Raw genomic sequence first — 27,713 nt, forward strand, 5'->3', positions numbered from 1 at the left:
CAAAACGTTCTCCATACTAAGAATGCGACCTGAATATCAGGCTGCAGACTCTTTTCCAATCACTGAAATGCTAACATTGCCTTGTTAGAATCAAAGGACAGGTGGAGAGTCTCCAAGCACCCAGGGTAACTTGAGGCTAGTGAGATATTCACTCGAGAGTCAGTGTCATGATAAGAACGTAGAAAAGTCACACCAAGCCCTTAAGAAAAAAGGGCGAGAGAGCACAGGAGAGAGGTCAAACGCTGTCTGAGGTCCAGTAAATACAGTGTTTGTATTCTCTTTTCCTGAGCTCAAAGAAGAGATCAATATTGTACTTTTACTAAAGCAGCAAATACTTTTAAAGAGAAAAATGTAACAAGAAAAAAGCATTTTCCCTATTATTTATAATTCCCATCATTATTTATAATTGGTATTTATGGTTCCCTGTTGCCTTTTCATGCAGGAGAATCCTTATCACAGGATGGCGTCTTGTTTTGCAGAGCTATCATCAGGCTTTAAGTGCTCTGCTGCAGGGTTGAGAGATTTGAGGAGACTGGGACCTGGGCAGAGTGGAAGGGAACGTTCATTGGCAGATGATGGGCAGAATGGGGAGGACAGGTGTTGCAGAGGGGCTCTGAGGAACTCTGCATGTGTGACCCGTTACCCTCAGCTCTTTCCTCCACAACATCGTCAGTAAAATTGATGCCGCTCACACATACTTCAGGTACAAGTAGTCAAAACTGGCTGGAGCACAGGCTTCATTTAGGGGCAGTTGATGCTGTCATAAAGGTAAATCTCAGGTTCAAATACACAGAAACTTGGAGAGGTATTGAGTCGTTTATTTATTGACATTAATTTTGTCATCACCATTACTTCTAAGAGAGAAAGTTATTTAAGTAATTCTGGAAACAGTTATTTTAGAGCCAATCTTATTTCAAACATCAGGATGCATCAATGCTGGGGAATGTCAATCACCTTCAGTGAAAACAAACAGGAAAGTTGACCTTAAACTGAGAGATGCTGAATCTTTTTGCAGGAGTTGCAGAGGGCCAGAAAGAAGCTCCCCTTTCATGTGATTTATATAGATATTATGGGCACCTATTCCATGGCCCAAATAGAATATCATATATATGGACAGTCAGAACTTTGTCTTAATGTAAATATCGACCATTCAACTACATGCCATTAACAGAATGAAAAAGAATAATTATATCAACTTACTCATTGTCTATAGGTCATGGCATATTCTAGTGACTCTGAAATGGCTTTTTAATCTTTTTTAAAGACTAAAGGTCAAGATGGATATATTCAACTACCACTACAATTAAAATTGGTCTCATGGTAGAAATGATTTCCTTTCTAGAACAATTTAAAGCAATTTAAAAACAGAAATAATACCACAATGTTTTATGATTTATAAAGCCTTTTTAGATTAAATCTCATTTGATCTTCACAACTTTGTGAAACAGCAAAGGCAAGCAATATTATCTCCTTTTCACGAATCAGAAAATTGAGTGTCTCTGGGATTACATAGGTATTTATACACCTGGAGACTGGAATCCAAGATTTATCACTCTACATTCAACATAATTTCCATTTTATACAAATACAACATGAACATTAATCAAGTGGAAATATCACTGTTTTTTAACAAAATATCTTCTGAGGAGTGGCTTGTAAGATTAAAATTTGTTAAATGATTTGCTATTAACAAGATTCATTTTCTAACAGAAAGGGCTTGAATATGATTAATAAGCAATGCTTGAAAATGATTTCAAAGTGATCAACTTACAAAGCAACAAAAAGTTTTGAATGATAGTCAGTTTTACTTGTCATAAAATAGTTATGTAATGATTACATTTTCTTATTAATATAGGTTATTTTGTTAACCTCACAAGTTAGCATTTTTTGGAGAAGCATCATTTTTGTTTCCTTGTAAAAGAGAAGTAAATTCATTAGAGAAACCCAATGAAGAGAATAAACTTAAGACTGGAAATTTCCTTTGGGATAATTTTTCTCCTGAACTACTGACTTAACATTTTGTTTGAATTTGAGATTAAATAAGATACAAATAGGTTTCCCTGCTAGCTCAGCTGGTAAAGAATCCACCTGTAATGCAGGGTACCCTGGTTTGATTCCTGGGTCAGGAAGAGCCCTGGAGAAAGGGATAGGGTACTCACTCCAGTATTCTTGGGCTTCCCTTGTGGCTCAGAAGGTAAATAATCTGCCTGCAATGTGGGATTGCATATTTGGGCTCGATCCCTGGGTTGGGAAGATCCCCTGGAGGAGGGCACGGCAATCTACACCAGTATTCTTGCCTGGAGAATCCCCATGGACAGAGGAGCCTGGTGGGCTACCGTCCATGGAGTTGCAAAGAGTTGTACATGATTGAGCGACTAAGCACAGCACAGCAAGATACAAACATTTCTACTTGGTGGCTTGTTTAGAAAAAGTACCCATGATCACTGACATGAGCCATGTGACAACTGCCCTTATACCTGTTAGAAATGATCACCTCCTGGTGTGTTAGTGTGTATTGGATGGAGGGGGACTTTCACAGTAAGTATTTCAAACCAAGAGCACAAAGGAAAAAACCCTTTCACCCTGCATTTAGTCTATATAATCACAACACAGGTGTTTTCCAAGTGTGGTCCTAGACACTTGTTAGAATCATCTGAACATGTGTTAGAAATGCAAAACAACAATAATGAAAAACAAATAAAAAGAATGGAGCTCAAATTCAGTGCTCTGTGACAACCTAGAGGGGTGAGACGGGATGGGAGGTGGGTGGGAGTTCAAGAGGGAGGGGACATATGTATACCTGTGGCTGATTCATGTTGATGTATGGCAGAAACCAACACAGTATTGTAAAGTAATCATCCTCCAATTAAAAACAAGTAAATTTTTTTAAAAAAAGAATGAAAACTGCATCCTGGCTGCTCATATGTGTTGCTGATGCTTTGATCTCTTCTTCAGTTTTTCCAAAGCAGCACTTTTCAGAAAGTAAGGTGTAACTCATTAGTAGGTTATGAAATTCAACTACCCTGACCAGCATTTTTTAAACATTAAAGAAATCAAATAGAGTAGAAAAATACTCAAATATCCTGGCACACAGTATGCATAACTTTGGCTTCAGTCCTCTATATATGAATGTATATTATGTATGTAATAGTCTTATGTGTGTGCATACAAGTGTGTGCTCATGAATGCATGCATGTATGTATGTGTATGAGTAGTAAAAGGCCGCAATGTAAAGGTATTTTCACTGTAGATTGTGGCCCCCAAACTTTGAATGCTCTGCGTGAACAGTTATTCCCTTCTAGTAACTTCCCTTCTAGGGATCTACAAGCGTCTCTTGGGCCCATGAATCTCTGCAATGCAGACAGAAACAGCTCACTGAAGCTAAAGTTCTGAATATACTACTCTGTAAATTGTAATTCAACCGATATAGGAATCAACATGTGAATATATTACTTCATAGCAATATTAAAGAAAAGTTTAGCTGAAAGATTCAGTACTGGTTGTTCTTTTAACTCTTAAAAACATTTAAAATGCCCAGAAAACACACCTAACCAGATTTGCTTTTCATCTCTTGAACCAGAAGTAGCTAAAATAATATCTTAATCTTATACATTAAGCATTTACAGAAAAGAAGTCAGATCTTGCAAATGTTTAACTGTATGAAATGTTTTTTACTCATAATTTTATGACATCTAAGTTTTTTTTTTTATTGTTTTGCTTTCAACCTAAAGTTTTGGCAATTTTGTATTCCCTCAAGCTATTTTGAAATATTGATAAGGAAAAAAAAATCTACAGAAGGTACTTGCATGAAGTGAATGTGTTCTGAGAACATCTGGTTTAACCAGGTAAACTGAAACCACTGTAGTTTTGGGCTTCTATTACTGCTGCTGCTAAGTCGCTTCAGTCGTGGCCGACTCTGTGCGACCTCATAGAGGGCAGCGCACCAGGCTCCGCCGTCCCTGGGATTCCCCAGGCAAGAACATTGGAGTGGGTTGCCATTTCCTTCTCCAATGCATGAAAGTGAAAAGTGAAAGTGAAGTCGCTCAGTCGTGTCTGATTCTTAGCGACCCCATGGACTGCAGCCTACCAGGCTCCTCCGTCCATGGGATTCTCCAGGCAAGAGTACTGGAGTGGGGTGGCATTGCCTTCTCCACTGATTATTCTGTAAAGCCCACATCCCTCCACCCTCACCAGGATTCTTTGAGACTGGCGTTACTGGTGCATGAATATAAAATTAATTTTTTAAAATTAATTTTAAGATATCAACTGTATAAGCTCTAGGGATTACAATCACCCTTCAGGAATCTGCTAGGCTAGGATTAGGTGACAGGATTTAAGGCCACATTTATATTTTCGAATTTAATATTTCAATTCTGCCTTTTGCAGACTGTTCTGAGTACTATGAACATTTTCAGTTTATATTTAGTGCATATAATCATTAAAACATAGGTTTTCTCAAAGTGTAATTCTGGATCAGCATTATCAGAATCACCAGGTGCTTACAAGAAATACAAATCTTAGGTCATTCTCCACACTCAATCAAAAGGCTTGAGGATGGGGCCCAGAAATGCATTTAATCAATGCTCCAAACATAATGTACATTCAAGTTTGAGGAACACTGTACTAAACATACCTCTTCATGAAAGTGAAACAGGAGAGTGAAAAAAGTTGGCTTAAAATTCAACATTCAGAAAACTAAGATTGTGGCATCCAGTCCCATCACTTCAGGGCCAACAGATGGGGAAACAATGGAAACACGACTGCAGCCATGAACTTAAAAGACGCTTACTCCTTGGAAGAAAAGCTATGACCAACCTAGACAGCATATTAAAAAGCAGAGACATTACTTTGCCAACAAAGGTCCATCTAGTCAAAGCTATGGGTTTTCCAGTAGTTATGTATGGTTGTGAGAGTTGAACTATAAAGAAAGGTGAACACCAAAGAATTCATGCTTTTGAACTGTGCTGTTGGAGAAGACTCTTGACAGTCCCTTGGATTTCAAGGAGATCAAATCAGTCAATCCTAAAGGAAATCAGTCCTGAATATTCACTGGGAGGACTGATGCTGAAGCTGAAACTCTAATACTTCGGCCACCTGACGCAAAGAGCTGACTCATTAGAAAAGGCCCTGATTCTGGGAAAGATTGAAAGCAGGAGGAGAAGGGGATGATAGAGGATGAGATGGTTGGATAGCACCACCGACTTGATGGACATGAGTTTGAGCAGGCGCCAGGAGTTGATGAAGGACAGGGAAACCCAGCGTGTTGCAGTCCATGGGGTTGCAGAGTCGGATACGACTGAGTGACTGAAACTTGAAACTTGTACTGCTGCTAAGTCGCTTCAGTCGTGTCCGACTCTGTGCGACCCCACAGATGGCAGCCCATCAGGCTTCACCGCCCCTGGGATTCTCCAGGCAAGAACACTGGAGTGGGTTGCCATTGCCTTCTCCAATGCATGAAAGTGAAAAGTGAAAGTGAAGTCCCTCAGTCGTGTCCGACTCTTCACGACTCCATGGACTACAGCCTACTAGGCTCCTCCATCCATGGGATTTTCCAGGCAAGAGTACTGGAGTGGGGCTGCCATTGCCTTCCCCGGAAACTTGTACTAAACAAGATCTAATCTTTTTCTTTGCCAGGGTTAGACTGCAATTAATACTTCAGAGAGAATAAGTAAGGTGGTAACAGGTATTCCTACAATGGCCCTGGCCAACTCTATGTAAGGGGGTGTTTCTTAAGTATTATTTGAAATTTTGCCTCTCTTTCATTCTCTTGCTAGCCAATCTTACCCAACCTTTAGATATTTTGCAATTTATATTAGTAACATAATCAGAAGATAATCATAATTTTGGTGAATCTAAAATTAATCAATTTACAACATATTAACATTTGTGATTTAAAAAATAATGTGATGAAAAAGAAAATGAAAGCTAACCACTTGAACGAAGTTTGGGGCTCTTTGTGATTTCCATTTTTTGCCTTGGAGTATTAGGTACCTTTCAGTGATGAAATTAGCTCTATTTACCCATACTGTAAACCTTACAACCACAGAAGCACAGTGCCTGGTCAATAGTGATTGCTCAATAAATGTCTGAGAGAGTTAGTGATTAAAGATAACAATCCAGGCTCTGAGTATATGAATAAAAACACTAAAAGTTCACCTTCACTCCAAAATATTTAATAGTAAGAACGGTTCTATATATCTTTACTAAATTTAATGCAAGTTTTCATTGTTTAAACTTTCTACAGTCTAATAAAAGAGGACCTTTTCTAAAAGCAAGGATCAAGGTTTAATTTGAACCATGATCCCTCGTAGACAATCTTTTATTGGGCATAAAGTAAAAGAAAAGGTTGCTGCAGTTATATGCATTTGGGTAGATACACTTTATAATCATTAAGAGCTTGCCTGAATTTTTTTAAAATAATAAATCACTTTTTAATTAAAAATATATTCATATGCTTCCCACCCTTTCCCCTCATGCATTCTTCTAGAGATATCTTTGTACTTATATAAGCATATAGGAATGTATGGGGCTTCCCTGGTGGCTCAGGCGGTAAAGAATCGGCCTGCAATGCAGGAGATCTGGGTTTGATCTCTGGGTCGGGAAAACTCCCTACGGAATGAAATGGCAACCCATTCCAACATTCTTGTCTGGGAAATCCCATGGACAGAGGAGCCTGACTACAGTCCATGAGGTCATGAAGACTCGGACATGACTGAGTGACTAACACTTTCACTTTCTTTCTTTCATAGAAAAAAGTATGTTTCTATTCAATGTACACACGCATGCACACATACACACACTACTTGTTTTTTCATTTAACAATATATTTAGGGATCTTTCCATATCTATTTACATACATATATACACATACACACTGCCTCACTCTTTTAAAAGACTGTGTAAAATCCCACTGAATGGACAATGGAAAAATATATATTTATTTCTCTTCTGATGAACAGTTAGGTTTCTTTCAATCTTTTTCTAATACAAATAACTTGAATGAGTATAGTTGTTTATGCAGCATTTCACATATGTAAGAGTATCACCAGTGGATTAAATTCTTATAAGTACTCTGAGTCAATAGATATGTATTTTTTAAATCTTGATTAAAATTTCCTATTGCTCACCAATCCTATACCAATACAGTTTCTTAAGAACAATGGGACTGCCTATTTCCTTATGCCTTTGCCAAGCTTTACTAACTGTTTAGTTTTGCCTGTGTGAGACAGAAAAAATAGTATCTCTTTGTAGTTTATTTTTCATTTCCTTTTCAGTAGACTGCTTCTTCAAAAACTTTCCTCATTTTTGGCCTTTTTTTTCTTTCCTGAAGGATTTCTAAGAGTAGTGTGTATATTGAAGTAATTCATGCTTTGAATATAATGTTTCAAACTTGATGTGAGGTTGTTGTTTCACTGTTGCCTTTTTTTGCTGTGGTTTCTTTCATATGGAATGTTTTTACTTTTATTGAGCTGATCACATCAATGTATTTTTTGTAGGATCTAAATTTTATATCATGTTTCTCCATTATAAGAGAATGATAATAAAAATATTTTTCTTTCCAAGTGAAATTAATTTTTATATTTGGAGTAATGTATGGAACCAATCTAATTTTCTCTTAAAAATAGTTAACCAGTTGTTCCAAACATCATTTATCAATAGTTCACATTTTTCTACCTACAGGCAATGCCATTTTTATATTCCTAAATGCATTTGGCCTATTTATGATTTTTAGTCTATTACTGGCCTATATTAGTCTATTCATGTGCATAGATTATTGTTTTAAGTATTAATTTTATGTACATTTGAATAACTGGTATGGCCATTTGTATCCCATTGTCATTCATCATTAGTTTTCTTTTCACAACTTTCTTCACTATTCTTATAGGTAGGTTTATTTATGTAAACAGCTTTTCTTAGAAAAGAAAAAACCTACTGGTATCTTGATTGGGATCATATTAAAAATTTTTAAGTTACTTTATGGAGATTCAAAATATTTGATAGTGAAACAACTTCTTCAATTACTCAGGTTTCCTTTTGTGTCCCTTAGGAACTTTAAAAAGTTTTATTCAGCAGCTGGATCTTGCACATATATTATTAGCTTACTGCCTGGTATATTTTGAGTTTATTATAAATGATATCTTGGCTTATTTTCTAACTACTGTCATTCGTATCTAGAAAAGCTATGGACTTCTTTGTATATAAATTTTGTACTAAGTCACATTACTAAATTCTATTATTTGTTACAGATTTTCATTTGATTCTCTCTGATTTTTTATCAAGTATACAGTCATATCTACAAATTCTGACCTCTAATTTTATATTTTATTTCCTTCTCCTGTCTAACTGCTTCTTTCCTATAATTGTGAAAGCACAATTAATAAATCACATCTTCTTTTCTCACAAGGTGATGAGAAAGTTACTAAAACTTATAGTGGGTAAAGTTTAAATAAATGAGTTAAATTACTTTAACATTCTACAGTTAGTTTATAAAATCCCTAACCCATGAAATTTGGGGGGCACCAATAGTTATATTTTTTAAAATCTAGATTTTAAAAGAAACCAAATAATTCCATGGCCAATAAATACAACTGTAGTTATGCTTGCTGAGAAAGTGTTAACCAAATCACATGCTTTTGGAGTATGAACTCATAAACACAGAGAAATTCTCTCTCATTTGAGAACTGACATTTGGTCATAGGCATCATGTGATCGTTAGCCTCATTAAATTAAAAGACATGGATCAGCGGAACAGGCAGTATTAAAATATTATGGGTCTAAAGCTGACTCATATGTAGCTCACAGATGACAGTATATTTAAATTTGCCAGCAATACATTTTATATTTTATCTGGATCACACAGTTTCCACAAATGAAACATCAGTGATTTTTTCCATCAAAATCTATATTAGTTTCAAACTAGTAAATTAGCTTGCAATTTGATTTACAATATAAGGACCAAGTGAAAGTTATGCAACAGGTCACCTGGAACAGTTAACTTCCATATTTATAATCAGAATTTACAAACATCATTAAACACTCCTAATCTAGATTTTGGCTGAAATAAAATCTAGCCATTTCTGGCATGTTGCAACATACCTGGGGTTCTGAAATGCTGTTTGAGTATGAAATAGCTAAAAATTAAAATAACACATTCTATTTTGCTTTAGAAATTAAGGAGGACTCCATCAGCTATGCTAAGGAGTGGCTGAAGGCCCCATCATTTTGTGTGTCTTAACCTTCTACTTTATCAAGATTTCTAGGGGTGGAATGTCTTACAATCTTAACCATAAAATTACTGCCTCTAGATCTTATCAGCTTCAAAGCTGGAGCAGTGTGAAACTGACTGACAACTGAATGGAATACAGATAAAGCAATGGAGACTACAAGTCACTCAAAGTCCCATTTAATTAGGTGCTTTGAAAATAAGTTCCCAGAACCTTCAGTCAATTCAGGATTTAGTGCAGAAAGCAGAAGATTCATGGTACTCTTTCAGAGGAGTTTTATTTGAGACCTCAGGTTGGCCTAGGGAAAATGGGACATAGGAAAAGAGAAAATATGAAGATTATAATGGACATACATACTTTTGCCAAAATAAGTGGGAAAAGTAGTTTTGCTTTACATTTTTAAATCATTAAGGCTATAAGATGGAGAAGGAAATGGCAACCCACTCCAGTGTTCTTGCCTGGAGAATCCCAGGGACGGGGGAGCCTGGTGGGCTGCCGCCTATGGGGTCACACAGAGTCAGACACGACTGAAGTGACTTAGCAGCAGCAGCAAGGCTATAAGAAAATTATTTAAAATAGAAATTTATTATTTCTATAATATGCAAAATGTAAAATAACTGATTTAAGTATAACATCACATTTCTAAACATTTCTTCCAAGCATGTCTGTATATATGACAGTTAAACACGTTGTCATCTCATGTGACTACGTTACTTTCCTATCTCTATAAAGTTATAACAAGTAATCCAACATTATTTTAACATTTTTTACCCTTTGGTAAGAAGTATGGGCAGTATAGCTCCTTCTAATATAGCCATTTCCCCTTAAATATAAAGAAGCCCTTTAAGTACTGATAAAATAAAGAAAGAAAATCTCTGACACATACTGAAGTGGGAAAAAAAAAGCATGTTTTACTTTTGTTACTACTTGCAAAAAAATTTAATGAGAGGGAAAGAGAGAGACATTCTGCTTATACATGCAGAAGGCATCTCTAGAATGACACTCAAAGAACTCGGTAACTGTGACTGCCTCCTAGGAGAAGAACTGAGAAACAAGTGAGAGAGACACTGCATGAAACTTTCTTTTATCTTTTGAATTGTGCAACTTAAGAATGTATAACTTATTCATAAAAATAAATTAATAAAAACTTTAAAAGAAATAGCCATTGGTACCACTCCAGTAGAAAATAAGAAAACAAAGTCATTTTATGAAGCGCTATCTTGTGAAGCACTTTCTCTGTGTTCTTGCCTGAGAAACCCCACGGATAGAGAAGCCTGGTGGGCTATACAGTCCACAGAGTTGCAGAAGAGCTGGACATGACTTAGTGACTAAACAATAACAAAATGTATCCATCTTCCTAGAAAAAGCATTCTCACATAGCATATCCACAAATGTGTAAATTCAAGGATAAAGAAGTAAAAGCATTAAAATTTTTGAATGAATTCTTAACTTTCTATACATTACATAAGATAGCTCAAACTTTTACTTAAATAGCCATAGATAGACATTCAAATTTTCCTCCAAACAACTGAAAGAAATTACAATATTTTACATTAATCAAAAGAGGTAGAGATACGAACAGTACTAGTTTTGATACATTTACCTTGTGCCTTTGGTGGGATCTAATTTTAGCAAGTCATTTAACATATATAATTACTAAATGTATATACAGAAAAGTAGAAAATTAGCTTTCATAGCACAGTCTCAAAAATGATTAATGTAATCTTATTCAGTTAGTTTCCTTATCAAGAAGAAAAAACAACTCCATAAATAACCATCTAATTATAAGAATACAAATGTTATTTTATGGAGGAATGAGTAAATAAAGCTTCTTACAGCAAATTGCTAGTTACTGTATAGTTTCATATAAGATAAACTATGTTGTGATGAGTATAAAAATATCACTACTATAATCAAAAATTTTTGATCTTCGTGTGCAAAATGTGTTCTGGTTCAAAATTGTAAAAAAAATATTGTTATATGGAAAATAATTTAGCATTTAAAATTAAAGACACATAAGGAGACCCTCAGTTCAGTTCAGTCGCTCAGTCGAGTTTGACTCTTTGCGACCCCATGAATTGCAGCACACCAGGCCTCCCTGTCACCAACTCCCGGAGTTCACTCAAACTCACGTCCATCGAGAACGTGATGCCATCCAGCCATCTCATCCTCTGTCGTACCCTTCTCCTCCTGCCCCCAATCCCTCCCAGCATCAGAGTCTTTTCCAATGAGTCAACTCTTCTCATGAGGTAGTCAAAGTATTGGAGTTTCAGCTTTAGCATCATTCCTTCCAAAGAACACCCAGGACCAATCTCCTTTAGGATGGACTGGTTGGATCTCCTTGCAGTCCAAGGGACTCTCAAGAGTCTTCTCCAACACCACAGTTCAAAAGCATCAATTCTTTGGCACTCAGCTTTCTTCACAGTCCAATTCTCACATCCATACATGATTACTGGAAAACTATAGCCTTGACTAGACAGAACTTTGTTGGCAAAGTAATGTTTCTGCTTTTGAACACGCTCTATAGGTTGGTCATAACGTTCCTTCCAAGGAGTAACTGTCTTTTAATTTCATGGCTGCAATCACCATCTGCAGTGATTTGGAGCCCAGAAAAATAAAGTCTGACACTGTTTCCACTGTTTCCCCATCTATTTTCCATGAAGTGATGGGACAAAATGCCATGATCTTCGTTTTCTGAATGCTGAACTTTAAGCCAACTTTTTCGCTCTCCTCTTTCATTTTCATCAAGAGGATCAAGAGGCTTTTTAGTTCCTCCTCACTTTCTGCCATAAGGGTGGTGTCATCTGCATATCTGAGGTTATTGATATTGCTCCCAGCAATCTTGATTCCAGCTTGTGCTTCTTCTAGCCCGGCATTTCTTATGATGTACTCTGCACAGAAGTTAAATAAGCAGGGTGACAATATACAGCCTTGACGTACTCCTTTTCCTATTTGGAACCAGTCTGTTGTTCCATGTCCAGTTCTAACTGTTGCTTCCTGACCTGCATACAGATTTCTCAAGAGGCAGGTTAGGTGGTCTGGTATTCCCATCTCTTTCAGAATTTTCCACAGTTTATTGTGATCCACACAGTCAAAGGCTTTGGCATAGTCAATAGCAGAAATAGATGTTTTTCTGGAACTCTCTTGCTTTTTCGATGATCCAGCGGATGTTAGCAATTTGATCTCTGGTTCCTCTGCCTTTTCTAAAATCAGCTTGAACATCTGGAAGTTCATGGTTCACATATTGCTGAAGCCTGGCTTGGAGAATTTTGAGCACTACTTTTCTAGCATGTGAGATGAGTACAATTGTGCAGTAGTTTGAACATTCTTTGGCATTGCCTTTCTTTGGAATTGGAATGAAAACTGACAGGGAGTTGTATTTAGAAGAAGATCAAAGCATAATGAGTTGAGATATGACAGCAGTCAACTCTTCTACCTTAATATCCATGTTCTCCCAAAATGTTAACAATAAATAGATCCCTAGAACCCATGGACAGAGGCGCCTGGTAGGTTGCATTCCATGGGGCTGCTAGGAGTTGGACACGACTGAGTGACTTCACTTTCACTTTTCACCTTCATGCATTGGAGAAGGACATGGCAACCCACTCCAGTGTTCTTGCCTGGAGAATCCCAGGGACGGTGGAGCCTAGTGGGCTGCCATCTCCAGGGTCGCACAGAGTCGGACATGACTGAAGTGACTTAGCAGCAGCAGCAGCAGCATTAATTTAATGAAATGTAAAACATGTATTTAAGTAGTAACTTAGCTGAAGTCATATCCAGTGATGTCCCAAGAAAAATGTTACATAATCTTTTGAAAAATTCTTATCTAATACTATCAGCAGGAGATGCCTTTTAAATGTAAGTTTATACTTATATTTAAATAACTAAAAAAAATATATATATATACATATTTAACTTTATACACATGGACTCTATTGACCAAATAAAGAATACAGTAAGTAAAAGGAGAAAAAGTATTTTGACCAAATCTGAATATTGGTAGTTTGTACCATTCTACATTCATCAAATAAAATTTAACATGTTACCATCATTATCTTCTGAAAAATTCTGAAATCTCTCTATACCTTGAAAATTGAAACATTTTACAATGCATAGGAAAAACAAAACTCTAAAACATGTTTATGTAAAATATTTTTTCACTTAAGGTTATAAAACTAAATATTTGCTCAAATATAAATTTTCCATTAATGTAGAGATTCTTGTAGTGTAAGAAAGATGGTTTTATATCGACTATTAGATTAGGTAAGAAAATATCTCAAGTGCTAACCATTTATTTTTCTTAGTAGTGGCTTCAATTTCAAATATGACCTCTTCTTTTTATTGGCTTATCCTGAAAAGTTGGTTTGCACAATGGAGTAAACCTTTTTGTGGCTGAAAATTATTCCTCATGAATTTAAATGGAAGTATTTCTATCTAGACAGAGGTCAAAGGTAAGAGAGAATCAAGGCAATTATTCTAAGAACTGGAGCAGGAAACCTTGCTAACCAGGAACTGAGTAGAAGTAGTAGGTCTGTGCTATTCCTAAGTCCTCAAATTTCATTAGTTTCACATCAACTGAATTAATGATTTATTCCATTTATTATAGGCTGTTAACGAATAGCCCAATTGACCATTTCCCTTCAGGAATTCTGGCCAAAGTAGAGGCCAGAAATACGAATGCCTACACAGTTCGTTTCGTCAGGCTTGCTATAGGTGACAGCTTGAACACTAAAGAACAGTCAGAAAAATTGAACTTATATGGCACAGTCTGGCTCAGTGTCTGGAAAAAACTGGCTTGCGTCTTGACCACAAGTTGTTAAAGACTGCACTCATAGACATTCTTCGTATGGTTCTACAGTGAATGAAAAAGGTACAGGAAAATAAGCAAAGCCCCTTTAATAACACAGCACCTACCAAAAACTCTATAGAGTTCTAGTAGTCTAAGCAACTATACTGTACAAATTTTCTAGCATCTGGCAAGAGGAGGATGGGAGGAAATGTTAAATAGGTGTCATGGCACTTAAACTTTGTTAACTTTATTATAGTAAAGAACAGAGATGAAATTGTGCACAGAATCACTGCCTATGGTGAATGAAGCAGATGAAGACCTTCAGCACGACTGAGGGGGAATCTAAATCACATATAAATGGTGGTAGTAAATGCAAGGTAACATAATACTATCAGATGTATATTTAGTTAATACATATCTATCATATGCCACTATTTTGTGTGTTTTCAGTGAGGGCACCTTATGATTTTCCATGTAAAAATTATTTCTTTAGGTAACATTTAAACTCCTTTTACTAAAAAGAAAGTTTTCTTGTAAAAATGAAAACAAAAAACCACCTGTAACAAAAGCTTAAATATGAATGCCTTTTAAAAAGTGTAAATTAATATGTGCAACTGATACTAGGAATCGATGGTTTCTTTTTTAAGAAAGTTTTTTCCCTATTTCCAGGTGGTGTAAGTCAATGATTTTAAGTTAGTTTAATTTACCAATTAATATAATAAAAATTGCACTGTATTTGTGTAATGGATAACTTAAAGAGTCATGCCCCTTTTTACACTCTATATAGGAAAGAAAGAAAGAAAATCAAGCTATAAAATTTACCCTGTCAAAATCTGTACCTGTATACACATAACCTGAAATAATCAACTTAGTTATCTCAGTAGTGATAGCACTAGCAAATTTAGTAAACCTATATCCAGCTCATGAGGATGTTTAACAGAAAGCTAGAAATCAATGTGAAGGCAAGCAGGAATGTCTGGGGAAGGGGAAACAGGAGCGGGTGTGGGATGGAGTGGTGATAAGCCAGCCTGAGAGAGGTGGATGAAATCAAAGTGGGAAAGGGACTCTTCCTCTCCATTTTCCCAGATTTCCTAAGGCCTTCGTAAGCGGCAAGTACTTCCCTTTCCACTGAAAATACTGTCTGGGTGACCTTTATGAGGAGCGTTATAAAGTACTGGCACCTAATCTATCGCCTTTCCTTTTATGGTAAATTTAGTTATTTTACATCCAAAATATTGTACAATTCCTTTGTAAATATGATTTTAAAGCTGAAACGAAATTAGGAAATCATTTAGTCTAACTAATCCCTTATTTCATTGACAGGAGAACTGAGGTCAAGAGAATCTACGATTTAGTTTCTGATCTACATAAATATACTGATGTTACTGAAAGGTTTAGAAATGCCGTATTGAGTGTTATTAAAAGCAAGAGGGAAATGGATATTAGAAATGCTTCAAAAATACAAAGAAAAGAATGGAACATCTATTCTGATGTTAGTAGGAAAGAGTTAACTAAAAATAAAGGGCTTTAAAGACAGATTAGGGAAAAGATACTAAATGATGAAGGTATGAATACATGGTAATCATTACAAACAGAAAATATATATAGAAAATACTTACCAAGTATATATTATATCATGAAGAAAATCCACAAAGTGAAAAATGTAAAGCCTCTCATATAATTATTTTCTATTTGTTTCTATTTCATTATAAGAACAAATTATATGGTAGGAGTATAGAAAAGGGGTACCTGCACTTAAGCCAAATTTCCAGGCCCCTTTTATATGAAACAACTGTAAGACCAATTCCATTTCTACTTTAGCTAGGTGGTTCTAAATGATTATTCTCCCTATCCTTAGCTGAAGTAAAAAGGAAAGACCAGGTTACAGAGTTTGAGGACATCAAAAACTGCACAGGTTTTTATTACTATTTCTATCATAGCTTTTTAGCACATTAAAATGTCTTGTGTCAAAATAAACATACTTATTAAATTTTAAAAACTTGAAAACTCAAATATGTATTTGTGTTCCTAAGTTATTATTTGCTCACACCTATGATCAGAGCCGAATTATTAAATGTTTTTCACTGGAATGAAAATGAAAGTGGCAAAGGACTCATCCTCCCCATTTCCCCAGCTTTCCTAAGGCCTTGATAAGTGGCAAGTACTTCCCTTTTCACTGAAAATTACTGTGTAGATGGCCTTTGTCAGTGCTCCCCAAAGTGTCCCTCTGGTTCAATGTAAAATAACTTCACATATGGGTAAGCATGTCTAATTTTACTCTAAAGTACAGATTTTAACATACATTAGAAAAAGTTACATGCTAAAACTTCCCAACACATTCTTGCCCCGGCCCAGTGTTTTGTTTTGTTTTTTCTCTCTAAAGAGAAAAGTGTACGGAAGAAGCCACCAAGAAGCTGAATTAAACAAATAAAAACTTAAGATACTTACTGTCGCTGGGGAAGCCCGAGTGGTATGTGTCACCGAGTGTCCAGAATTCTCCATTGAGTTGCCGATCAGATAGGTTCCTCCAGAGCTGCTGATGAGTTGTCCTCCTGTGACGCCCATCTGAATCCCACCAGTGCCCACCATACTGTGAGATGAGACCACGGTAGTCACCTGTGCAGAGCTCCCTTGAGTATCAAAGTAATTCCCTCCAGTGTTTTGGCTGTACATCTGTGTTTCTGTGTAAGGGTAAGTTGTTGTTCGGCTTTAGAAGAAGAAAAGAAAGAAATTTATTTATATCATCTTATTGTTTTTCCAGGGTGAATATATGTTTAAAATATATCAGCTTAGCCTTTGGGACATGGTGAGTTTTGTATTTTTTGTGAAACTTCATTCCCAGAAATAGCTGGGCTTACTTTCCAAATTAAAGGTACATTTATTTATAAGTACCTCAACACTTTTCTGCACAGTAGAGTTTTTGCCACTATTAGGGCCTACCTCAAGTACATAAATAAGCTTAGGTCTTATCCCTTCAAGAAATCCTGCTGTGTGACTTCTTAAATTTCTTATAAAACTTTCTGCAAATCCCAGTTTTAGGAAAGCTGGGATCTGGAATGAAGAGGGGTTGACAAGTCAGCTCCCCAAACTACTTCACACTGCTGGTGACTTGCAGGAAACCTCCATGACTAAGGTAGCGTGCATAAATCTCTTTCTAACCACTAGGCAGGATCTTGAGCAAAGCATGTGCCCTAAATCCCTAACTCTTTCTTCTTTACACTCAAGCTTCTCCTCAATGAGATGACTGTGCTACCTCATGTCCTCATTTTCTGCTTCCCAACAACAGTCAAGCTTCTGCCCTTAGCCTTTCACTGAAAATGCTTTTAATAAGGTCACTTGTGACCTCGTCTAAATACCAAGCTAAAAGGCTGCTGTCAGTCCTCATCTTTCTTGACTTATCTGCAGTACAATGTTGTTGACTATGCCATGTTGCCCTTTCCCTCCTTGCCCTGTTCTGATTAAGCAGCTTGTTTGATGGATTTATTTTTAATTTTCAATTGACTATATCATACATTTTAACATGACTTTTGTTTTTATTTTGCAATTAGTGTAGGCTCTCAAGAAGTTTCAAAAATAGTAGGAAGGTGTAAAATACTTTTCTTTTAAAAAATTCAAACATCAGATTAAAATTCCCAGTGTTTTTGGTCATTCTCTTCAACACTACATCTCAGAGTGAGCCAGTACTGACAATTTGGTGTAGATGTCTGTGGACATTTCAATGTATATGCAAGGTCTTTCTGTTTTAATCTTTCTTGTTCATTAGTTTCTATGGCATTTCTCTTTCACCTTTTAATTTTTTTAACCACAGTGTTTCAAGAATCTTTTGGAGGCTCAATTATTTTTTGGCATATTAAATAGTAATTTTCTGAGGTCTCCAATTTTAGCTCTTATCTTTTCTCTCTTTTATTCAGACCAAACACTTTGATCATATACTACATGACCATATTCATGCTTATAAGTTTATACCTCCACTTCTAGTTTTACTTTTGTTGTTGTTCAGTTTCTAAGTTGTGTCTGAATCTTTGTGACCCCATGGACTACAACACGCTAGGTTATACTTTAAGAGTTTTAAATCTAGATTTCTGAGAGTCACTTAAGTATCTCTGCTTGGGAACCCCTGATATTTGGGAGGTCTCCTATGTAAAAGTGAAGGTATACCTAAAAGGGAATTCTTTTCTCTCCTGCTCTTTTTCCTATATTCCCCCCTCTCAGCAGAGGGCAGCACCACAACACTCAGCTTTGGAAATTATTGCTAATTCTTCTTGCTCAGGACTTCCTAGTTTGCTCAGTGGTAAAAGAATCTGCCTGTCACTGTAGAAGGCGAGGAGATGCAGGTTCGATCCCTGGGTCGGGAAGACTCCCTCGAGGAGGAAATGACAACCCACTCCAGTATTCTTGCTTAAAAAACAAACAAACAAACAAAACTATGGACTGAGGAGCCTGGCAGGCTGCAGTCTATGGGGTTGTAAAGAGGCGGATGTGACTGAGCGCATGCATACTTTTCTTGCTCAGATTGACATCAGTCCTACTAACTTTACCTCCGAAACAATTCTCCAATTCTCCTTTCCATTCTTGTACTCACTGCCTTAACTCATAATGAGTGAGTAAACTGAAGTGAAAGTCTCTCAGTCGTGTCCGATTTTTTGTGACCCCATGGACTATACAGTCCATGGAATTCTCCAGGCCAGAATACTGGAGTGGTAGCCTTTCCCTTCTCCAGGGGATCTTCCCAACCCAGGGATCAAACCCAGGTCTCCCACATTGCAGGTGGTTCTTTACCAGCTGAGCCACAACGGAAGCCCAAGAATATTGGAGTGGGTAGCCTATTATTCCTTGTCCAGCGGATTTTCCCGACCCAGAAATCCAACCAGGGTGTCCTGCATTGCAGGTGGATTCTGTACCAACTGAGCTATCAGGGGTCCTTTAACTCATAATATTCTCCATTAAAATTGCCTTCTAACTAGTTTTCCTTCCTCTATTTGGTTCTCTTCCAATCTATCTTCAACTCTGATGCCAGGGGAATATTTCTAAAAGGAAGATAGGAAAATTAAGCTTTTCTTAAAAACTTTCCTGTGATTCTCTCTTGCCTTGGGAAGAAATTCACAAGCTTTGACCTGTCTTCTCAGGGCCGATGCCGGCACAAGCTCCGGATTTGGTACCAGCCATGTTTTCAAATGAGTCTTTGCTTGTACCACACTGACCTTGATGCTGATCTCCTGTAAAGCACTAGCTTCTCTTGCCTCCCTGCTATGTTGTGTGGGGTTTCCCCTGTCTGGAAGGCCTTTGCATGTCTGCACCTCTCTTCCTTCACCTAAGTCAGCCTTGAGCTCTCAGCTCAAGCATCGCCTTATCTCAGAATCACTCCTCTACACCCCTGTATTCTATAGCCACTCCTTACAGGACTGTCAGGTTTCCTCTCTGTACTTTCCCAACACATTGCACACACCTGAAATACAACCCTCAATGCACTGTTAATTTCCTTACGTCTTCATGCTCCCATGAAATTATGGGAGCATTCATTCCCATCTGTACCCTCAACACTTAACATAACTATTGCTACGTAGTGGGCTCACTAATCAACAAATAAAATAGGGCTCTACTTAAAAGTTATTTGGCATAATGGTCACTTTCATAAATTTCTAAAACATACATTCTTTTTTTGCAGTTTTGTTAGAGCATGAGAAATCGGGCTAAACTATCTCAAGATTTTTCTGTATTATCTAAAATAGGTCATTTAACCCATTACAAATTATATTTATATTGCAATTTCTAATGCAAATTTCAGTAAAATAATAAAGAGTGCTCCAAAAGTATTCAACACTGGGTAAAGTTACTGCTTTCCAGAAAAAAACCACCACAGATCCAGGTATAAATTTTAGTTTGGGATGATGACAGAAACAACTCCATAGAGAATACTTTTTGTTGTTTTTTTTTTACACATAGAAAAGTATCATTTAAAATACACATTTCTTCTCAATACTGCTGTATTTTCCAACTGGAAATCTCATTTATATATTTCTTTCAGTATATACTTATTTTAATAAAACAGCCATGTTGATTTTAAATTTGGATAAAAGGAGAAATGAGTTCATCTTATGTCCCCTAAATATGACAGTGACCCTATTTAGCTGTACTTAACACAATCTGATGTTGGTATTTAAGTATAATCAAGTAAGATGTACAAACAGATACAGAGAAATAAACACTGACAGATGCACGAAACTGTGTCCACTTTCCTTTTCACAGTCTGAACAAAACCTTTAAGTATGCTTTCCAGTAGCAAGTTGATTTTACAAATAAATCATATAATAATAGCTATTAATAGCTAAATTTACTATTTACTATGCAACAGGCACGATCTTATGTGCTTTTCAGGTATTAACTCACTTAACCTTCATTACAACTTTATGAGATAGATACTGTTATTTCTATTTGCAAAGACAAGGCGAATATTTGGAGGTCTAGATAGATTAAACAGCTTTATCCAAAGCACATAGCTGGTAAAAAACTGGATTTGGAATATGTACTTAGCCCATTCTCTCAAATATTTCATCACATTAAAATAATTTAACTTTTAACACTGTTGGTGGGAATGCAAACTAGTACAGCCACTATGGAGAACGGTGTGGAGATTCCTTAAAAAATTGCAAATAGAACTACCTTATGACCCAGCAATCCCACTTCTGGGCATACACACCGAGGAAACCAGAATTGAAAGAGACACATGTACCCCAATGTTCATTGCAGCACTGTTTATAATAGCCAGGACATGGAAACAACCTAGATGTCCATCAGCAGATGAATGGATAAGAAAGCTGTGGTACATATACACAATGGAGTATTACTCAGCCGTTAAAAGAATTCATTTGAATCAGTTCTGATGAGATGGATGAAACTGGAGCCGATTATACAGAGTGAAGTAAGCCAGAAAGAAAAACACCAATACAGTATACTAACACATATATATGGAATTTAGGAAGATGGCAATGACGACCCTGTATGCAAGACAGGGAAAGAGACGCAGATGTGTATAACGGACTTTTGGACTCAGAGGAGAGGAGAGGTGGGATGATTTGGGAGAATGACATTCTAACATGTATACTATCATGTGAATTGAATCGCCAGTCTATGTCTGACGCAGGATGCAGCATGCTTGGGGCTGGTGCATGGGGATGACCCAGAAAGTTGTTATGGGGAGGGAGGTGGAGGGGGGTTCATGTTTGGGAATGCATGTAAGAATTAAAGATTTTAAAATTTAAAAATAAAAACTAAAATTAAAAAAATAAAAAATAAAATAAAATAATTTAACTTTTAAATATGTCAATGATATTTATCAATGACTATTGTGGAACAGTCACAAAAGGTGGTACAGGTAACATACAAACTTTCTATTGCTATTTAAGAGTTTCTTATATTTTAGCTAAAAGATGATGCTGTTAAAGTGCTGAACTCAATATGCCAGCAAATTTGGAAAAATCAGCAGTGGGCATAGGATTGGAAAAGGTCAGTATGCATTCCAATCCCAAAGAAAGGTAATGCCAAAGAATGTTCAAACTACTGCACAATTGCACTCATCTCACATGCTAGCAAAGTAATGCTCAAAATTCTCCAAGTGAGACTTCAATAGTATGTAAACTGAGAACTTCCAGATATTCAAGCTGGATTTAGAAAAGGCAGAGAAACCAGAGATCAAATTGCCAACATCTGCTGGATTATAGAAAAAGCAAGAGAGCTCCAGAAAAACATCAACTCTACTTCACTGACTACCCTAAAGCTTTTCACTGTGTGGATCACAACAAACTGTGGAAAATTCTTCAAGAGATGGTAATACCATACCACCTTACCTGCCTCCTGAGAAATCTGTATGCAGGTCAAGAAGCAACAGTTAGAACCAGACATGGAACAATGGACTGCTTCACAATTGGGAAAGGAGTACGTCAAGGCTGTATATTGTCGCCCTGCTTATTTAACTTATATGCAGAGTACATCATGAGAATGGCTGGGCTGGAAGAAGCACAAGCTGGAATCAAGATTGTTGGGAGAAATATCAATAACCTCAGAGCTGCAGATGACATCACCCTAATGGCAGAAAATGAAGAGGAACTAAAGAGCCTCTTGATGAAGGTGAAAGAAAAGAGTGAAAAAGCTGGGTTACAACTCAGCATTCAAAATACTAAGATCATGGCATCTGGTCCCATCACTTCATGGCAAATAGATGGGGAAACAATGGAAACTGTGATAGACTATTTTCTTGGGCTCTAAAATCACTACAGATGGTGACTGCAGCCATGAAATTAAAAGATGCTTGCTCCTTGGAGGAAAAGCTATGACAAACCTAGACAGCATATTAAAAAGCAGACATTACCTTGCCAACAAAGATCCATACAGTCAAAGCTATGGCTTTTCCAGTAGTCACGTATGGATGTGACAGCTGGCCCATAAAGAAGGCTGGGTGTCTACGAATTCATGCTTTTGAACTGTGGTGTTGGAGGAGACTCTTGAGAGTCCGTTGGACTGCAAGAAGATCAAACCAGTCAATCCTAAATGAAATCAACCCTGAGTATTATTGGAAGGACTGATGCTGAAGCTCCAGTACTTTGGCCACCTGATGCAAAGAGCCGACTCATTAGAAAAGACACTGATGCTAGAAAGATTGAAGGCAGGAGGAGAAGGGGACGACAGAGAACAAGATGGTTGGATGGCATCACTGACATCACTGACTCAATGGACATGAGTTTGAGCAAGCTCCAGGAGATGGTGAAGGACAGGGAAGCCTTGCATGCTGCAGTCCAAGGGGTCACAAAGAGTCAGACACGACTGAGCCAGTGAACTACAACTACACTTTGCTAACTGTTTATCAGCACCCCACTACTCTCCTATCTTACTCTGGATGGGATCTGCAGAAGATGTACTTGCAATGGTAAAGAAAGAGAGATGGAAAAGATCAGACTATTTTGGAGGATATTTACCATTGCACACAAAGACTTTGGAAGTTCTATGATCGTAGAAGTTGTAGTTCTATTGTAAGAGCATCATTCCAAGGAGTTTAAATCGCACCATTTTCTGGGCATGACTCCTTTATATAATTAGTCCTCAGTGAACAATAGCAATACAAATAAATGCATCACAGATATATATAAAATCTCTATGGCCCTCAAGTCAGCATAAAAATATGGCAGCAAAGAGCTTTGATTTTCATACTTCCCCCTAGCTGGAGATGATTCATTAGCTAAAAAATGAGCAAAGAACAGGAGAAGAGTGAAAGTCACTAAACAGTATGTCTAATCCATAAGCTATGTTCAATACTCACTCATGACCCATGGGACTGAGGAGAAAGCTTGTGTAAGCACACACAGGGGTAAAGATTGGTAATTTCCAGGGGGGAAAAGGGCACAATTATATTTGTAGATGAAGTGTCACAAACTGTTGCTGAATTTGTCTCTGGCACTTAAATACTTGCAATGTGGAAGAGAGGAGACTTTTCAACACTGGACTGGGTAACAGAGGCAGACCTCAATGTCCTCAGCCATTGCTCTTCAAGAGTAAGAAGGTAAGTACTAACTCAGTTGCTGGAGGCCTTTCTGGAGCCAGAGCCAGAGTCAGGCAGAAATTAATTCCTTAGTATCTTTTTAGTTTTAAATGCTCTAAGTTCCTGGATAAATTCTGAAGAAATTTTGTTTAAAAAAAGAAGTGCCAACAACAAAAACAAACAGTTCTTTCTTAGGAACTAGAAATAATGATTCTAATTCTGATACCTAAGATCAGCTGTCTTTCATACTGCTATAATGAATACATAAGAGTTATTGCTTGCACACTATTTACCCCAGAAATCCCCAAGACATATGTTTGAGAAAATTACTCAATTTTTGGCATATCAGATTGAAAGCAGCTAACTATTTCTGACTGTACACTCCTGAAACAACTAAATTCCCAAGCAATTCTGTTCACATTTGAAACATGCCTGTTTGTTCTTTATTGACTGCCACAGACTGTTTTAAAAATACTATGTCATATTATTCTATAGCAGAAGAGGAATCTTTCCATTGTTCTGCATATGTATCCAGTAATGAATGTAAACACACAGACATGCCCATACTTGCTGATGGAAAGTTCTTCATAGCTGAAGGTATTATCAGGTTCTGTGTAAATGTCAGGACTCTGATCCACTGAATTCAGTGAACTAGTGCTGTTGCATCCCGTCACACCTCAGCATATACCTTGGCTAAGCATGACCCTGAATATTTACTCCTTGCTTACTCACTGCAATGATTATGTCAATTTACTTGAGTTATAACCAATTTTTCTGTTTTCGTTATCTTCAGGTGTCTTATCCATAAGTCCAGATATATAATATCTCTAAATTATGCATTTTGTGTTTTACCTAGGTTTTGAATATCCTCTCACCAATAAGCTAGTCAACTACAAAATAAAGCAATGGTATGAAAAAAAGGAAATTAAGATAATAAAATATCTTACAAATTTCATACCATAAAATTCAATATGAAGATAAAATGTAGTAATGTTGATCATTATAATATCTTACATGGGTACAATGTTTTTATTGCTTTCAGGCTACTCTGTACATATTCTTTTGATAAATATTTACGGCATCTGGGGAAAAGGAACATGACCTCTACTCATGTAAAGGTTACATAACATAAGAAATAGGTGGTCAAAAATAAAAAAGGAAATAAGATCATTAGATATTTTGTTAAACCTATAGAAGAGAAAAACAGCATATTAATGGAAGGGCACATATTAGATCAAGTAATCAAGTGCTGTTACTTTCCCAGAAAAGATATTTAGGTTGAAACTAGAGGATGAAAAGAAGTCAGTTTTATGAAAAACAGGAGGAAAGATGTATCGAGAAGATAGTGTAGCATGGACAAAAGTCATGCCACAGGGAAGATCCGGTATTTAGGAATAAACTAGAAGTCTAGAGTGGGCATTTAAAATGAATGAGAAGGACACTAGAAAAAAAAATTAGGTTTAAAAAGTAGGTGAAAACTAAACTTGTAAGTAGTGTAAACAAATTTTTTCATGGGTCATGATCTGCAATTTAATGGGTCACACTAGCATTAAAAAGGGACTAGACAACATCAGAACATATTATACTTAGGAGGATAAGAATTATTTTGAGAAGCTTTTTTTCTGTCATATGCATATGCAGCGTGTGTGTGTGCCTATGTATATTTAGCTGAGTAAAAAACTGCACATCTAGTTTTCTCACTGGAGATGGTTTTTTAAAAAGCTTGAAAGACATCATGATGGACCACAGAATGAAGTTTGGATGTTATTTTAAGCTGGGATAGGAGTTCAAGGAGGTAAGGGAATGTTCCAGGCAGAGAAACAATCTATAGAAAGGCCTGAGGTCAGAGAGGTAACAGGAGACCATGAGAAAAGGGAGTGGCAATCAGAGCACACTGCTATAGTCAGAACATGTAAGATGATTCTGAAACATGTTCATTAGATATAATAACAGGACGTGATCTTACTGCAAGGTGTTTCCATGTAGTGATAGCAGTATATGTCTGATGGGACAGACTGAAGAAATAACTAAAGGCAGTCAGAATGAGTAAGTTTTAAATATTTTCAAAAAGTTTGGGAGCTAGGAGAGTATGAGAATGGGGAGACCTGTTGTTAAGGACAGAGGTACATGATTTCATGGAATCTTCATTAAGTCAGCCACACAGGTTGCACAGTTCTGACTGGAACCCAGTGGCGGCAGGGGCCAACAGTGTTTGAGAGGGTTGTGGTCGTGTGGTGTTCTGACTGGACAACTCCTAGCAAGCGGTTTTGTCTTTGGTCTAGCTAATGTTTAACAATGCTTGTACCTATTTTTTTTTCAGCTTGTTTCTTCAGACTTCCTGAAAATTCTGAGTCACAAATATCTTTCAATAAATTATTTGTTTTGCTTAAATAAGCTAGACTTGGTTTCTGCTGCTTGAAACCAAGAACTCTGCCTTATATAGTTTTACATTGTGAAGTTTTTGTGAAAGTCACCAAAGCCCTACATGGAAGTAGCTACATTATTTGGAATCTTCAACAAATTGCTTTCAGGTGGTACATAATCTCTGGTTGGCTAGCATGAAACAATATTGTTGAGTTTTGAAGCAGATTATTTCTTAAATGCTCCAAGTCACACTGAAGGCAGAAGACAGCATAAATAAAGAAAGCAGCCTCTCTCTCTCAATTATAGAAACACCATACAACCATTTCTTCTAAGCAGAGAGCATTTAAATGATAATAAGAATGCATAATTTTACCTGAAAATCCTGAGACTATTTCACTGAAAGAGAAAATATGAACTTGAAGAATATCCTTTTTAAGGTTCTTTATTAATCAAGAAGCAACAATTAGAACTGGAAATGGGACAACTGACTGGTTCAAAACTGGGAAAGGAGTATGATGAGGCTGTATAGTGTCACCTTGCTTATTTAACTTATATGCACAGTACATCGTGTGAAATGCTAGGCTGGATGAAGCTCAAGCTAGAATCAAGATTTCTGGGAGAAATAACAATAACCTCAGATATGTAGATCATACCACCATAATGGCAGAAAGTGAAGAGGAACTAAAGAGCCTCTTGATGAAGGTGAACAAGGAGAGTGAAAAAGCTGGCTTAAAATTCAACATTCAAAAAACAAAGATCATGGCATCCAGGCCAACTACTTCATAGCAAAAAGATGGGGAAAAGGTGGAAACAGTGACAGGTTTTATTTTCTTGGGCTCCAAAATCACTGTGGATGGTGACTGCAGCCATGGAATTAATAGGCACTTGTTACTTGGAAGGAAAGCTATGGCAAACCTAGAGAACGTATTAAAAAGCAAAGACATCACTTTGCCAACAAAGGTCCATATAGTCAAAGCTATGGTTTCTCCAGTAGTCATGTACAGATGTGAGAGTTGGACCATAAAGAAGGCTGAGCACGAAGAATTGATGCTTTTGTATTGTGGTGCTAGAGAAGAATTTTGAGAATTCCTTGGACAGCGAAGAAATCAAACCTGTCAATTCTAAAGGAAACCAACCCTGAATATTCATTGGAGGGACTGATGCTGAAGCTGCAATACTTTGGCCACCTGATGCAAAGAGCCAGCTCCTTGGAAAAGACCCTGATGCTGGGGAAGAATGAGGGCAAAAGGAGAAGGGGGCAGAGGAAGAGATGGTTAGACAGCATCAGTGACTCAAACCCTGAGAGACAGTTAAAGATAGGGGAGCCTGGTTTGATGCAGTCTATGGGGTCACAAAGAGTAAGACATCACAGCAACTAAACAACAATTAATCAATTAAAAAGTATATGGAAAGGATAACTGGATGGCTTCAGAAAATACCCTATTATTTTCTTTTTGAATAAATCTACTAATTGTCAATATAGCATTAATGTACCACCTCCTAAAGTATACGACGCCATGTTATTACATATGATTCAGATGAGAGTTCTGTGATCAGTTTTTAAAACACCGCGTTTCATTCCTAGGGGATTTCTCAGAATCTTTAAAAAACAAACAGAAATTTAGAGTCCTCAAAAGAAGTTCATGTAGTGTTTTTCTGCTTGTGTGATTACAGAACTTTTTTAGAGAACTAACATTTTATGAAACACATTTGATAAATTCTCTGTTGAGTTTGATAAATCTGTAATTGAAAGATTATGAGAATGCTTCCCATTGGTCAAGTCTTATTGCAATGGAAACCCACATAA

At 36.8% G+C, this 27,713-nt stretch overlaps 1 protein-coding gene across 7 annotated transcripts in view; it reads right to left on the bottom strand.

Moving 5' to 3' along the window:
* RFX3 (regulatory factor X3) overlaps positions 1–27,713 on the bottom strand; it is a 343,496-nt gene that overhangs the window by 96,311 nt on the left and 219,472 nt on the right. For all 7 annotated transcript variants that reach the window (XM_060409419.1, XM_042243406.1, XM_042243408.2 and 4 more), the window contains one exon: positions 16,462–16,720. In XM_060409419.1, coding sequence (XP_060265402.1) covers positions 16,462–16,720 — 259 coding nt within the window. The remainder of the gene's footprint in view (positions 1–16,461; positions 16,721–27,713) is intronic.

This window comes from Ovis aries, chromosome 2, assembly GCF_016772045.2.
Source record: "Ovis aries strain OAR_USU_Benz2616 breed Rambouillet chromosome 2, ARS-UI_Ramb_v3.0, whole genome shotgun sequence".
Lineage (NCBI taxonomy): Eukaryota > Metazoa > Chordata > Mammalia > Artiodactyla > Bovidae > Ovis > Ovis aries.